Below are 15,487 nucleotides of genomic sequence, written 5' to 3'. Positions count from 1 at the left end.
TTAATCCAGTTTCAGGTAAGTGCCAGATTCCAGAGGAATTATGTGTTTTGCAGATCAGACAGGTTAGTAGGCTGACATTTGTGGCTCATTACTGAATTTCCACACATCTTGTTTTTTTCATGTATCTAAAGGAGAGGAGAATCCCTGCTCTACTTTTCTCAGAGGACTTCTCAGAGATGCAAACGAGACCGAGGTTAAAAAACCACCCTGAAACAAAATCCTTTTCAGATATAGCTTGATGGGGACTCTGATCTCTGGCTGTGTTTAGACACATGTGAGATGCGTATAAAATACAGATTCCAGGCCCCAGTCTAGATCTAACCAAACTATCAAACGGTGAGCCCTCAACATCTGTATTATAAAATAGTCCACAGTGATTGTTATGCAAAGCCAGGCCATGGCCCACTGGAGCACTCAACACTTTCTTCCACCGGGAAGATTTCCTGGCCTGCTCTGTCTGATCTGGAAGCTTCATTTCTGCTGCACTTACTGCATCGTGACACTGATTCTATGTATGTTGCTTTACTTGTCTTCCTTCCCTATTCTATAGAAGCTGGGCTCTTTGAGTACAGGGCCTTGGTCTGATCTCTGTGCCCTCAACACTTATTACTATGCCTTGTGCATGATTCTTGAAGGTTCTGCTGAATTAACAGACTTTATCCCATAGTGACTTCTCTTTCCTCCAAATTCAAAATTTACCATCATTAGAATATGTGGCAATTGTGAGCACACTGACTTGGGACAGCTCCTTATTAACTCAGATTTTATCTTACATAACTTTTATCTCTCCACTCAAACTGTAAGTTCCTTAAAAGGAAGAACTATTTCTAATGCTTTTTTGTACTTCCCAAAGCTCTGTACACAGAAAAGGAATTCAAGGCATATCTACTGATAAATTTTTATTTTCTTGTAATAGGAAATTGGAACATTTCTAGTAACAAACCTGAATCACAGAGAAACATGGACACTGGAGAAAGTAAAAACACAATCCCTCCCTCTTTTCTCTGCCCTGGTAAACCATTCCGTCCCAACAAAACACAGCCTAATGGTTAGAAAGGTTTCCCCTTACCTTGTCAAAAGGTGATAAGCCTTTAATTCTTGCCCTGAAATACCCAGCTGCAACCAAAAGCTCCAGAATTTCAGTCAGCTTGACATTTTGTTCTTCATCTTCTCTTGTTTCTACCTAAAACAAAAGTTAAAAGTTAGGCTGGTAAAAGCTAACTTAAATAAAGGAACACCGGGTGTATCCCCTGATGCCACAATTTAACAGCTAAGGAGCAGGTGACATTGGCTGTCTCACTGTTCATGCAGGAGCGTGGGGACACAGGGCTGCCATAAAGAACAGCGTCCTCAGGCCACAATGAGCTGTGTTAATCGTCAGACGCAGTGGGAGAAGACACACGCAGGTAGTACAGATTATTCATCTGGTGCTGAAGGAATCCAGGGATAGGAAGATTACAGCACATTACCTCCCTGTTCTCTAACACACTGTTTACTTGACAGGTTCCCGACTAAATTATAAACTCCTTACAGACAAAAAGAAGGTTTTTTTGTTGTTGTTTTTTTTTTAAACCTTTATGCACATCTTGGTCCCAGAAGCTACTGACAAACAGGGCAAGAACAAAGAAGGGAGTTCAAGTATGTATCTTTCTCTGCACTTCTCTTTTGGATCTCTAAAGCAAATACAAGGAGGGCTTTCAACCTAGATACACTGAAGGATGATTACTGCCACATAATGGGATTGCCTTAAAAATAATAAATTCATCTAATGTATGAATAGGGATCTAATTTTAAAAAGTTAAGTTGTATCTTACCTTCACTCCCAGGTGTTGATCTACAACTTAAAAACAACTGAAATATTCTAGTACTTTTGCCTCCATCTACTTTCATGAACGGTACCTTTCCTTTCTTCCGTTAGTGTAGAACATAAAAAACCAGTTCTCTATATAAAACACGGCCAATGTGTAGCTGGCTCAAATTCTTGTACCCACCTCTAACTATCCCTCACCGAACAATGCCTGTAAACTCTTCCTTTATACATGTCACATTTACCCTCTTCCCTTTTAGTTACACTTCATGCCAGGACTATTGCAATAGCCTCTCAATCTTTCTTCTATTAATCCGTTTTCCTCACTCCTTCCTAAATCACAGCTTTCACATCCTCCCTCTTTAGCTCATCCCCCAGTCCTTATCATTAACACATCATACACTGTCTGTAAGATAAACTCCAAAGTTTTTGGTTTGGCATTCAGATCTTTGGCTGCAACCTGTCTTTTCAGCTTCATCCTTTACCTCCCTCCAAAACAATCCAGTTATGGTTATGGCCAACCTCAAGCATGGCTCATTCCTCTTTCTTCACTGTTCACACCCCTTCCCTTCTGATATTGTTAAAAAACTAAAATTCTGATAAAGATGAAAGACTGTGAGCTCTTAAGCCAGGCATGCTAAATTTTCATTTGCTCTGTACTGTAGTTCATGGAAGCTGGAAGGCAGGGCCAAGTCTAGCTATCTTCCTATCCTTCACAGACATACAGTAAAGGGTTTAAAAAATTGAATTTAAGGAATTAACTGGATTAGTGACAGCTTAATGACACAGACTATCCATAGTCATATGTACTGGTCTTTGAACTAAATGATAGTAATTTAACTATATCTATCCTGTATGCCTCCTAATTGCCAAGAACTGCCTTAGGTCCCTAGAAAAGTGACAAATCAGACCCAGCCTCCTGGCAGTCAGAGAAGGGTTAAACGAAGGACTCAGAGGATCATGTTGCTTTTTACTTTAGAAAGACCCCCCATTGGGGCGCCTGGGTGGCTCAGTCATTAAGCCTCTGCCTTCGGCTCAGGTCATGATCCCAGAGTCCTGGGATCCATCAGGGCTCCCTACTCAGCGGGAAGCCTGCTTCTTCCTCTCCCACTCCCCCTGCTTGTGTTCCCTCTCTTGCTGTCTCTGTCTGTCAAATAAATAAATAAAATCTTTAAAAAAAAAAAAAGACCCCCCCCCCCCCATTTATAGTACTGTGGGATACTGAATTGGGAGGGATTTAAGGTGAAACCTGAGAGGCCAGACAGGAGTCCGTAGCAAAAGGCCAGGCAAAAACTTGATGAGAGCGTAAAATAAACAAGTGACCAAAAAAAGAAATATCAAATACCAGGATACAGTTCTGTCTTCACAATCCCCCATTCCATCGATGTAATTTGCATGTAAGGTTTTACCTAATACAAGGGTTCTGACAACATGACATTTCTTAGGTTTTCCTAAGATTACAACAAAATGGACTTACATTCTGGGACCATACACTGACAGATAAGTCTGTCCTTCCATCACTATATCCCCAGTCTTTATGCACAGAACAGTGATCCCTCAATTACTGGATACTTGTGGGATGAAAGAATTGAGGATTGGCAAGGGGTGGGGTGGGTGGGATGACAGGCAGTTGAAAGCGAAGGAACCACTCAGCATGTCAAGGTATCAGTCCTCCTGCCAAATGCCTGCTTCAGAACTTTAGGAGGGGGGTAGAGGTGCAGTGTGGGTTCCATTTCTTTCCAGAATCTAGTACTCTAGACTTAGCTTTGGAGTAAATCGACTGGAAGAGAAGACACCTGCAAACCACCTAGCTATATGACACTTGCAGCCAAAAGGAAATGCACGTTCCCTTTATTCCTAGCCAATGTGGAAATCCGGAAACCACTGATTATCCTATCCCTCAGGATCCAGTGAGTATTTAATAACAAACACCTCTGTAAGGAAAGGCACCCGCTACGTTCTGGGGAAGCAGCAACGCTTCCGCCAGGCGCTCTGCCGGGCCACACAGCCCCACCGGACAGCGCGTAGCCTCCAGCACACAAGCCAATGCGTGCACGGTTCCCAAACTTCCTGCTGCTACAAGGGTCTGGCGTGCATTCCCTGCACGCACCGAGGCGAGTGGGGCGGGCCGTCGGGACCCCGCCGCCCCTCGAGGCGGCAGCAGGCGCCACAAGGTCACCGCCCTTTGCACAACCCGAGCCCGGACCGTCCCAGCACGCGTCTCGTGACTCCCAGGGCGCAGCAGCCCCGGGCTTCGAGGGAGCCCTGCGGCGCTAGGAGTCGGGGGACACTGCCTGGGAGAAGTGGGACCCCGGGCCCCGCGGCGTCTGGGGCTGCGTGGGGCTAGGTCTTGGGCTCAAAGACCACCTCCGTCCCGGGGGACCCGAGAGCGGCTGAAGTTTGTCCCCGCCCCCGCCCAGGCAGGGGGACCTGCTCGGTCCCCGGCGCACAGGGCCAGCTCTCCCCGCGGGGGACACACCTGAGAAGGGGGCGGGGCGCCCCAAACGTTGCCCGGGCCCCGCTCTGCCCGCCGCCCCGCGGGCTCGGCCCTCTCCCAAGAACCCGGACGTGTCAGGGAGAGGGAGGTCCTTACCTCCGGGAGACCCTGGCCCTCCGGCCCCTTGGGCAACCCCATGGTCCTGTGGCAGACGTGCGGCGGCGGCAAAGCTCGCGGAGCGTCCGGAGGAAGCTGTCCCCGGCCGCGAAGCTGCTACCGGGGTGGAGGCAAAGCGGAAACTTCCTCCGCAGCCGCTGCCGCCGCCGCCGGCCGGGAGCTCGGCGGCCCGGCGGAGCATGCGCGCTGGGACGCGAGCGCGGCGCAACTGCGCCTGCGTGAGAGCAGCCCGGGGCAAGGCCGGTCGGCGGGGAAGTGGGAGCTACTGTCCCGCTGGGCTCTCCGGCAGGTGTTCGCGGGAGCCTCTCTCCAGAGCTCCGCAGTGTTCTCCGAGGTGCTTTACAAGAGGAGCGATTCCTTCATCTCGGGGAAATTTTGCATTTTGGCTCCCTTTCTGCGTTTCACAGGCATCGGATGCCCCAAGTGGGGGTGCTGTCAGCTCCGTGAGCCGGACTTCGGAAGCCCCCTCGCTCTGGTGTTGGAATTCCAGCATGAATGCGTTTGGGAATTCCAGACCCCGGCCCGGTTCTAGCTGAATCGGGGTGTCCCCTGCTTCACGCGCACTGGGACAAACTTCTCGCTGTATATCCGGACCAGGGAACGGAGCCCCCGAGAAAGGCTGCACGCCCGCTGCTTCCACAGTGTTCCAGCCAGTGCGTCTTGTTTCCCAGGAAGCCTGCTTTGGGATAATGTCCCCCTTCCCCCAACATCCCTAGCTCTTGAGTGTTTCTTAAGAAAAGGTCATCTCTGAGAGTGCAACTCGGTTTTGACGTCATTTTAGCTGCCACGTCGCTTACAAGATGCACCCCTTGTCTGTCCCAGAAGGTGGATGGCAGTTATATTTTAAAAGGGTTGTCTCCCGGGCCACAAGACCCCCTCCAAACCCTCACTTGCTTCATAGGGGCTTCTCCAGCTTTTTAAAATTTATTTATTTCGTTTTAGCGATGAAGAAAGAGGTGACATGAAAATTTGCTGTATAAGAAATCGTTCCCTCTGTGTGTTGGGGGGGGGGGGGGGGAGTGGGGAATGTGAAGCTCCGAGCTCCTAGAGATCAAGAGGTGTGTGTGTGTGTGTGTTTCCTCTCTGCATACCTAGCATAATAAGTAGATACTCAGTAAATGTTTGTCCTTGAAGGAATTCTTTGGGCTTTTTGGTACTTTTCCTGGAGTTTGTCCTGACCCAATCAATACCCATGTGGTCTCAAAGGCCCTAAGAACGGCCATTTCCTTCTTAAATGCAGTTTGCTAATACTGCTAACAAAACTGTGCCAGGCAGCCCAAATTTGAGAAAATTGAATAAGGAAATTAAGGTGTTGAAATGGGAACTCTCTTAGCAGAGTTATGTGACATCTTGAACTCACCCATTGGGAAGCCAATGAATCTCAATTTTTAAGGCACCCATTCTCAACTTCCCAAATGTATTTATTTTTGTAATTTTAAAATCGCCCTTCCCTGAGGTGGTATAGGATGAGAGGGAATGGAGGGTAATTTGTGGCCGCTGTTGAATGACTAGAAAGTATTGATGCCTGGGGACAGATAGCAAACTCTCACATAGCAGGCAAGCCTAAATAGCTGTATATAAAGTAGTTCAGAGAATAGGGTCTGGAGAATAATAAAACTCAGGTAGGCCACACACAAGTTCTGTGTTGTAAATGCCTTTGCAATGTTTAAATAAACATGAGCAGCTAACTTTCCCAGTTTTACAGTCTGTGTGAGGTGACAGTAGCAGAGTTGGGTTGGGAGCATGCCTTTTTTTTGTTTTTTTTCCTGAAAGATCCCAGCAAAACGGCCATGGCAGCAGTCAAGAAAGCTTGGGCTTCCTGTGTTTGAGAGCAGAGCCCCAGTGCAGCTTTGGAGAAGACCTTGAACAGACAATGTCAGAGAAGGAGGTTTGTGAGGACTTTGGAATAAATGCATCTCTGTCCCTCTCCACTGGCTCAGGGTACCCATACACACATTTTGTCACCCTAGTGGGATCTTTGGGGATTAGGGATCATTCTCTCTCTCCTTTACACATTCAGTACAGAGCTGTGTGATGTTTTTCTAAGTGCAAGATTCTCAGGAACCTCACAAATAGTTTCCCTTTTGGGATAAAAAAAGGGGGTGCCATAGTAAAGAGCTTCCTGTTAGGATTACCTTTATCCTAAGTGAAGTTTTCTAGAAAGCCTCAATCATTTTGTTCTCATTTCTCCTAGCCCTTCCAACTTGGCTCTTGCTGTGACCAGAAGGAGAATATGAAGTCTTAAAGAAGGAAGGGATCTTAAAGGCATCTAGTGTGTGTTTAGGGAAGTAGAGTGACACAGTTTAGGTCACATAGCATGTTAGTGACTGTGCTGAGACCAGAGCCCCAAATTTCTGATTCATGATGTCCTTTTATTCATCTATCAAACGTTCATTCATCCAACAAATATTACTTCTATGTCAATGGCTCTCAAACTTGCTGCACATTGGAATCATGTGAGGAGTTCTAAAAGCTACCAAAGTCTGGATTCTACTCCCAGAGATTCTGCTTTAATTGGTCTGGGGAGAGACATAAATATGGGAATTTTTTTCCCTTGGCGTGTATTGTTTTACATGCAGCACAGTAGTGAACAGTAACTTCATAAGTTTCTTTATAGATCACGGTGGCACACAGAATTTAAGATCCATAAATGAGCTAAGAGCCTTTAAGTTAAATGAGTTCTTCCTGAAAATTTTTAATCATATGCTAATCTATTCTCAAGCAGTAAAGTTTTACAACACACCATCCTATATTTAGCATATCACATTTCTATAGTAAAAAATGAAGGCCCGGGCCGTGCAAGCAAACCTAAACCTCCTCTTCTTCTGGACACGACCCAGCACGCACACACACACGCACACACACACACACACACGCATTCTGTATCTCCCGTAGAAAATGAGATCTCACATTTTCTTGGTAAAGTGATTTAATAATTAAAAATTTCTTATTTTGGGGGGGCAAGATTTTTAAAATTTGAAATGTTTAAAATTTCACAGGTGATTCCAATGAGCAGCCAATTTGAGCCCCACTCTTCCCTGTGCTGGAGAAATTGTAGTCAGCAAGCCAGACAAGATAGTTACTGCCAGAAATGAAACATGCCACTTAATAAGATAATATTGGCTAGATGAGTGCTCTTCAGGAAAAAAAAAAAAAAAAAAGCCAGTGATAGGGAATAGCTGGAGCCCAAGGCTCTTCCAGATGGAGGGATGAGGATAGGACTCTCAGGCACCTTTCGAGGGGAGATCTAAGTCTCAAGAAGGCACCATGAAAAGAGCTCAGAGAAAAGCATTCCAGGCAGAAGGAGCATCTGGGATGTTCTGGACAACCCCTGCCCCCCCTCCAGACCCACTGTTTCTTCTCTCACCTTGCTTGCCACCAGACAAGGCTGGCTGGTAAAGGCTTCATCAGCAGGGCCTGGCACGTCGGCACCTGTAGTGTGAGGAGCTGGGGTGTGGGTCCTGGAGGGTAGAGTCTCAGGAGTCATTTGGCAAAATGTATCAAGAACTTAAAAAATATCCTTGGATGTGATGCTGCCACTTTTAGGGCTTATGTACAAAGATCTTCATCACAATGTTATTTGTGAGAGAAAAACCTGGAAACCATGTCAATAGCCCATGAAAGGGAGTGGTTAAATACATTTTAATGTGTCCATTTTGTGTGACAGGATGTTGCCAGTAAAAATGTTTACTGCAGCAGGCCATGCAAGAAAAGGGTGAGATGAAGCTAGGTAAATAGGAACAATGTCTGCCTGTCCTGTCAGAAAATCAGTAAAACATTTGAAAGGCAAACTGGAAAAATATTCATTACCTGTGACAAGAGTTCTTACAAATGAGAAAGAAAAATTTAATACAAAAGTGAGCGAAAGAAAAAAAATTGGACAAAAGACTTGAAGAGAGAATTTCTAAAAGAAATGGTCACTAAACATATGAAAAAATTCTCATTAAAAAATTAAAAAATTAAAATGAGGTACCTTTGCATGAAAGTAATAATTACTGTTTAAAGGACATTAAACCGCCATCGCACTCCCTAGTCAATAAGTAAGTTTTTACGAAGGTTCTAGAGGATGATTTGGCAAAGTTAATTTTTCTCCAAATATGCATCGAGTGCCTACTCGATGTGTGTGCCAGGCACTGAGAAGCAATTTCAGTGAGGGTGGCAGGAGTGACTCAGCATCCAAGGGGGCATTTGGAGTTTTCACAGTGACTGGGAAGTATTATCAACATTTAGCACCCAGCTGTTACGGATGTCAAGGCTCCTGCATTGCCTTTGGGTCATAAGAATTGCTGTGGCCAGAGGAATGTGGGAAGCTATGGGATTGTGTCAGTTTGGGCTGCGGTGCTAAGAACTCTTCTGTGTTTCCATCACTCTCTTATGGTCATTCCATCCATCATGAGAACCTACCCAGGCAGCTGCTGCTCCCCTGGCCTGGGCCTCTGACTGAGAAACAGACATGAGAGAAGGGAGGGGACCTGAAACCCCAGCCCAGCTCAATCCAGCCAGCCCCGTGAGCAGGATGTCAATGTTTGTTCTGAGCACTGAGATTTGGAGTTGTTTGCTAAGTGTGGTCATCATGGCATCACCTGACTAATACACCGTATGTACAAGGAAGAATTGTCCCTCCAAATACCATCCCCTGCCTGGCAAACATGGGATACAGAAAATGAACAGTGGAGTTGTGGGATGAACGTGCAGTCAACAAATAATCACATCAACAACTATATGTTTGCATGTTGAAGTCAGTGCTCTTAATGGCAAGTTAAAAGGTGGGATGAAAAAGAGGAACAGGAGGTACAATTTTGAGTGAGAAGTCAGTGAGAGTTTCTCCAAGGACATGACGTTGGAGACCTAGAGTTGAGCAAGAGTTAGACACAGAGTAGGGAAAAGCATTTCAGGCTGAGGGACCTGCATGGCCAAGCAGAGGAGCTCTGGGTGCCTGAGGGGCTGGAGCACAGAGGGCTCAAGGTGGTTGATGAGGCTGTGGGGCCCAGATCAGGCAGGACCTGTTGGACCATCAGAAGGGGTTTGGATAGGGGCGCCTGGCTGGCTCAGTCAGTTAAGTGTCTGCCTTTGACTCAGGTCATGATCCCAGGGTCCTGGGATCGAGCCCCACATGGGGCTCCCTGCTCGGTGGGGAGTCTGCTTCTCCCTTCTTCTGCCCTTCCCTCCCTCTCGTGCTCGTTCTCTCTCTCTCTCTCAAATAAATAAATAAAATCTTAAAAATAAAAGAAGGAATTTGGATCTCACTGAAGCACCAGTCAGATTGCTTAAGAAATTTGTTTGGTAAACATTTAGTCCTAGACTGAAATCAATTCAGCCCTTGGTCTACAGAAATGGACTTTGAGTTTCAAACGTCCGCAGTGGCAAGACTGCTCATGTAAAATTCCTACTACTCTTCAAGTTATGGGGAGTTGGTAAACAGCCACAACCAAAAATCCAACCCTGACACTGTCTGGAAATGGAAAAAAAATGAAACAATGCACTCAGGAAATTAACATTGTAAGTAAATAAGAGAAAACCCAAAATTACTTTAGAAGAGATGACAAAGAATACTGTTTTTCTGGATCAATGGACTTCTTAACTAGCAATAAAGACATTATGCTTTCATTATCTTGAAATCAAATAAGATGGAAATAATTTACTCTTAAGATTCACACATATATTGTAGATTTCTAAAATGTTATCTTAAGACCCTTCACATGTCTCAATAGAGACAAAAACTGCTGCCATGTTTCTGGATTATTTTTTGGACTTGTTAACAACAACAAAATTACTCTATCCACAAATAGAATAACACAGAAATCATGAGTTTATAAGATTGCTTTTAAGTAATCTAAAATTGTAAAACATCACTCTAAAAATTATAATCCTAACAAGCATTTATTTGAACCATTGTATCATCCCTTAATAGCAATAAAAGTAAGAGGAAAAGAAATCTGAATTACATTAATAGAGGAAAAAAATCTGTTGCTGTTCTTGATCTTCAGAAGTGGACTCATTACAAGTGGGATCAACTTGGAAGGTGACTCACTTCTGTTTTCGGGTTGTGTGGACAGATGACCGAGTCCAGTGCTTGGCATAGCAACTTTCTTGTTGCCAGAGGATGTGATGGGCCAGTGAAGACCCTCAGTGGAGACAATTCCTAGGGAGTTTCTTCCTCACTTTTTAGAATGGGGGGAAGGATAAAGGGCCCTCTTCTCAAGAACTACACATGCGAATAAAGAGATGTGCATGACACTGTCCATGGCAAGCATGGTGTGAGATAGAAAAGTACTTAACATGACTGAATAGTCATCAGAAGAATGGATGTATGATTTGTGGTATCTCCATGGGTTAATATACACTAGTGAAAATGATCTAGAGTTACATGTTTGAATATAACATGATAACTATGAAAAATATAAAGGTGAATTTTTAAGAAGACAGCATTCATAATGATTTGCTAAGCTTACAAACACTCAATATTATTCAATGCTTATGTATACAGAAACGTGTGGTGAAGTTGTGAAAACTTGCATGAGAATTATACTCATGATTATGGTTTTCTCTGGAGAGGATGAAGGAGGAGGAGGAACAGAAGGGAGGGCATCAACTCTATAACGTTTTATTTTTAGGGGAAATAAGATCTGAGGCAAATGCGGTATAATGTCAATATTTGATAGAGCATATGATAAATAGATGGGCAATTATTACATTATTCTTCTGCATATATAAATTATTTTAATCAAAATATACTAAAAATAAAATAAAGAGAAACAAGCACTAAAGTGAATTAGAGGCAAGAAAGAGGGGACAGAGAGGGTGTTGACTCCTCTCTGGAAAGGCTTGACTATGATAGGAAGATGGTTGGGGTAGCATGATTGATGGAGGGTTTGTTTCTTTGGCTTTCTTTGGCAAAGACTTAAGTATCTTTTATTAAGTTACAAGGAAGAATCCAATTGAAAAAAAGAGGTTGAAGATATAGACTTGAAGATATAGCCTGAGCTCTTACAAATTTCTCAAAAACAATTTTTTCCTCACAGATTGTCAGCTCCTCAAAGAAAGACAAGACTGTGTATGCTCTATTTATCTGCATGCCTAAATCCTGCCTCAAACAAGTGCACCAGGAATGGATGAGTGGATGAATGGTTGGATGGATGGATGGATGGATGGATGGATAATGGATGGGTGGTTGGATGATGGCCTGATGGGTGAATGGATGAAAAGATGTAGTGTGGGGATATTAGCATAATGTGTTTATCAGAGTGGCCACCAGATGGCAGATGTGACAGGCAATGGTTATCCTTTCAGAGAAAGGAGTTCAAACAGTAGCTACAAGTTATAATTCTTTTCTTACGTAAGCTTATGTAAGTGGAATATGCTCAACATTTAAGTGGAAATTTGAGATTATCCTGCTACCTGTTAACCTCTCATTCTGAGTATCAGTAGGCCAACTTAGTCTTTCCTAGAAAAGAAGCTCTTGGGGCAAAGAAAAGTATAGTTGTATCGACTTGTGGTTATAAAAGGGACTGAACACATGTGTTTGTCTTCTCTTTCTTTTGAAATCCAAATAAAAGGATGGCAAAAGTATGATTCTACAAAGGCCAAGAGAATGGAAAGGGAAATGAAAATGCTGTTATAACCAGTTGATTTAAACGGGTTACACTTGATAAGGCATAATCAGGAAACAACCAGGTTTTCTTCCCATCCATCTTCTTTAAAGTTTTTCTGCTAGGTGTCCTTTCCCCCACACCTGGATGATATCTTGCGCAGATTCTAAGGCTCTTCTGGGTACTTGCAGATGAAAATAGTCTCCTTCTCAGATATTAAAGAGTCCCATCAAATCTAATCTTCAATTTTTCATCCAATTCATACCTTCTCCCCTTTCCTAGCTTGGATCCAACCTTGAATTCCGCAAAATGGAGGTAGGGGCTCATGGTCTATGCTTTTATCTCTCTCTCACCTCTGTTCTTGCCCCATTTACTAACTTATGCCTCTGCCCCTCCCATTAGGAGAGAAAAAGAAAATTGTATTTGATTGGGTTGTTGTACTTGGCATTGATGCCTCTGTGTGGCAAGTGCCCCAAAGCTGACCCTTTTCCGGGGGGGAGGGGAGTTGTAGGATTTTTTCCCACTGCCTTGTGTCTTTTCACTTTCCCCTGTTCTCCTCACTTTACTAGGTGAAGCACCATGCACCTGACATCTCATGATGTTCCCTTAATTCTCCTTCCACATACTCCTGGTGCAAGCTCATTCTGTGGATGCAGAACTCTTGGGTGGGGTCCTTGCAAGCTCACTCTTCCTTTGCTGGTTCCTACTTAGTTCTGGGGGGGAACTTATGAATCTCTGTCTCTGACTATGGAAGTTTAGGCCATTCTACTCTGGTCCCTTCTTTGTTCTACTCAGACATCTCCAGGCAGCCTCAGGTGAGTAGAAGGCACTAATCTTCCTGTCCCCCACCCACCTGACCCCCCTAAATTCAGAGAACATGGGTCTAGTTCTCCCAAGGACACCCTTTCCCCCCACCCTCTTCCCAGGCTGCAACATAGAGCAGGCCTTCAGGCTTCGGCAGCTCAGCAGAAGCTGGCTGGTGGCTGAGACATTGGTCTCCATCCATGACAGGTCATCCCGGGGTTTTGAGTATGTTCATGACCCTTGCTTGGCCAAAGAGATGAAAAGAAATACCTATTTTAAATGTTCACTCCCCCACATGTAGCTCTTCAAAAAAATTCCCACTCTAAAGAGTCTCTAGCCTTATTTGTTTGTTTGCTTATGTATGTATATATGTATTATTTTCATATATGGGGTAGAGATAGGAGGTGGGCTAAGGGCAGAGGAACAGGATTTTATTGTCTCATAGTAAGTCCTATATGAATGATCTGGCATCTTCCTTTGGAATATGGGGGTGCCTTACATTCTGGGCTTTGAGCCTTTGCCAAAACTCCAAATTTATTTTTAAAAATCTCATTTAACAGCCTGGCATACCTTAATTACATAATTGAAATTATAGATAATTACAGATTATAATTAGTAATCATGAGAATATTTAAAAAGAGCTCTTGGAAATTTGAGAAAAATGATAGCTGAAATTAAAAATCCTATAGAAGAGCTGGAAGACAAAGCCATGGAAATATCCAGGAGGTCAGACATTGTAACAGAAGACAACAGGAGAGGGAATTTCCAAAGCAACAATAAAGGAGTGTCCAGATTGAAAAGGCTCTCCAAGGGCCATGTATAATGAGTGGAAAAATGATCCATACCCACACACATTATAGCAACATTTCAGGACACTAGAGATAAGGAGAAGATGCTGAGAACTTACAGAGAGAAAGACCAGGTCACATAACAAAGAAATGAGGATCAGAATGGCATAATTTCTCAAGAGCAGCACAGGAAGCCAGAACACAATGGAGCAATGCATTCAAAATTCTGAAGAAAAACTACTGTTAACTTAGAATTCTATACTCTGGTAAGATTTAATCAACCAGGATGATAGAATAAAAATATATTTAAACATGCGAAATGGACTTGCTAGTTGTCTACGTAATGTTCATTCTCACTTGCACCCTTTCTAGAATCTACTGGGTGTAAAAATGTGCTCAGTTAATTTCTACAGTTCCCAGCTTTTCATGGAGATTAGTAGACACGTGACCTATTTCTGAGAAATAAAATGTAAATGGATATATCCTAGAAAAAGTTCTTCAGGGGGGTGAAGTCATAGCATACACACTGTTTACCCTTTTCCAGTCTTGTCTTCTGCTTGGAAAAGTGACACAAAGCTGGAGTTGCAGCATTTCCCCCCATTTCCTTACACGGTCTTGTTGATCTGTACACGCACATTGTTCTGAATCCTATGGTTTTCCACTTTATGGTTCTGTTAACTAGCCTTGAGTTCTCCTGCCTGAAGATGGTAAGTCCCCTTTTGATTGAAGTTGGTGAGTTAATGTGTCTTATTGGTGTCTGTACTCCCAGTGCCCAGCAGAGTAGGTTTTCAAAGACAGGTTTTTGAATGAATACATGAACCAAAGAGAAAAGAAACATCCTCCTCCTCTATCACCTTCCAAGACACTCCCATCCTCCTTGTTATCACCTTCCAAGACACTCCCATCCTCCTTGAGACTTTAACACTAAATTCATAATTTATTTTCCTCACCATCTCTTGCTCACAACCTCCATGACCTCAGCACCTATGAGATCCTTCCAAACTCTGACGTCAACGTGCCTTGACTTCTAAGGGGATGAATGAATGATTCCCAACTTCCTTCTTGCATCCTTATTTTCCTCTCCCACAGTTCTTTATTGGCTCTCATCAGAACAATTAGCATACCTTCCAGCACTCCTTCATCTCATGACACTGCCACCAGATGTATCATTTGACCAGCAGAGCCTGATTTAAAAACCAACTTTGTGCAAATAGTCTGTGCACTTGGCTCCCCTTTCACGATTTGATCTCAACATGTCTTCCTCTCTTAACCTCTCAAAGCCACCCTGGATTTCTTACCTCTTCTCAAACCCACCTGGAACTGTCCTAGTGCTTTGCAATTGTTCATACTCTTCTCTCTGCCTGGTATCGCTCTTGCATTCCCTCCAGCCCACAGCCCCTCACCCCCGCCCCAATTGAAAGTGTACCCATTGTCGTAGGACCAGTTCCAATGCCACTTTCTCCCATGAAGCATTCCCCAATGATTCAGGCAGAATTAATCCCTGGAGCCTCTATGGCTGCAAAAGCCCTTTGCTATTATGTCTATTATAAGCATTTATTAGGACCGTTAATACCGTACATGGTTACCTGCCCATGTGCACTCATTGAGGTTGCTCCATTTCTGTAATACTCACAGACTTAGCATACGGTGCCTGGCATGTAGCACACACTAAAAAATTGTTAGATGAACCGAATTGAGATTCAAGGAGCTTATCCCCGACAGTGATTTAAGTCTAGTGACTTGTGGAAATAGGCAAGGGCAAGGCGTATCTACTCCCTTAGGGACACTGCCTCATAATTATTTTAAAAGTTTTCTATTTTATCAAAGAGCCTTAGAAACTGCTCCTTTTCAAAGCTCCACCAAACTATTATTTTCCTAATTAATT

At 43.8% G+C, this 15,487-nt stretch overlaps 1 protein-coding gene across 2 annotated transcripts in view; it reads right to left on the bottom strand.

Moving 5' to 3' along the window:
• Positions 1-4,608, bottom strand: part of CCDC93 (CCC complex scaffolding subunit CCDC93) — an 85,006-nt gene extending 80,398 nt beyond the window's left edge. The window contains exons 1-2 of one of the 2 annotated variants that reach the window (XM_078070685.1): positions 4,401-4,608; positions 1,070-1,179 (exon numbers count right to left, since the gene is read on the bottom strand). In XM_078070685.1, the coding sequence (XP_077926811.1) occupies positions 1,070-1,179; positions 4,401-4,602 (312 nt within the window). In that variant the 5' untranslated portion in view covers positions 4,603-4,608. Of the gene's footprint in view, positions 1-1,069; positions 1,184-4,400 lie in introns of both variants that reach the window. The other variant, XM_036105290.2, reaches the window with a different exon arrangement.
• Between the last annotated feature and the right edge of the window lie 10,879 nt (positions 4,609-15,487).

The sequence above is a fragment of the Halichoerus grypus genome, chromosome 4 (genome assembly GCF_964656455.1).
Source record: "Halichoerus grypus chromosome 4, mHalGry1.hap1.1, whole genome shotgun sequence".
Taxonomy (NCBI): Eukaryota; Metazoa; Chordata; class Mammalia; order Carnivora; family Phocidae; genus Halichoerus; species Halichoerus grypus.
This window is presented reverse-complemented; position numbering and strand designations above follow the sequence as displayed.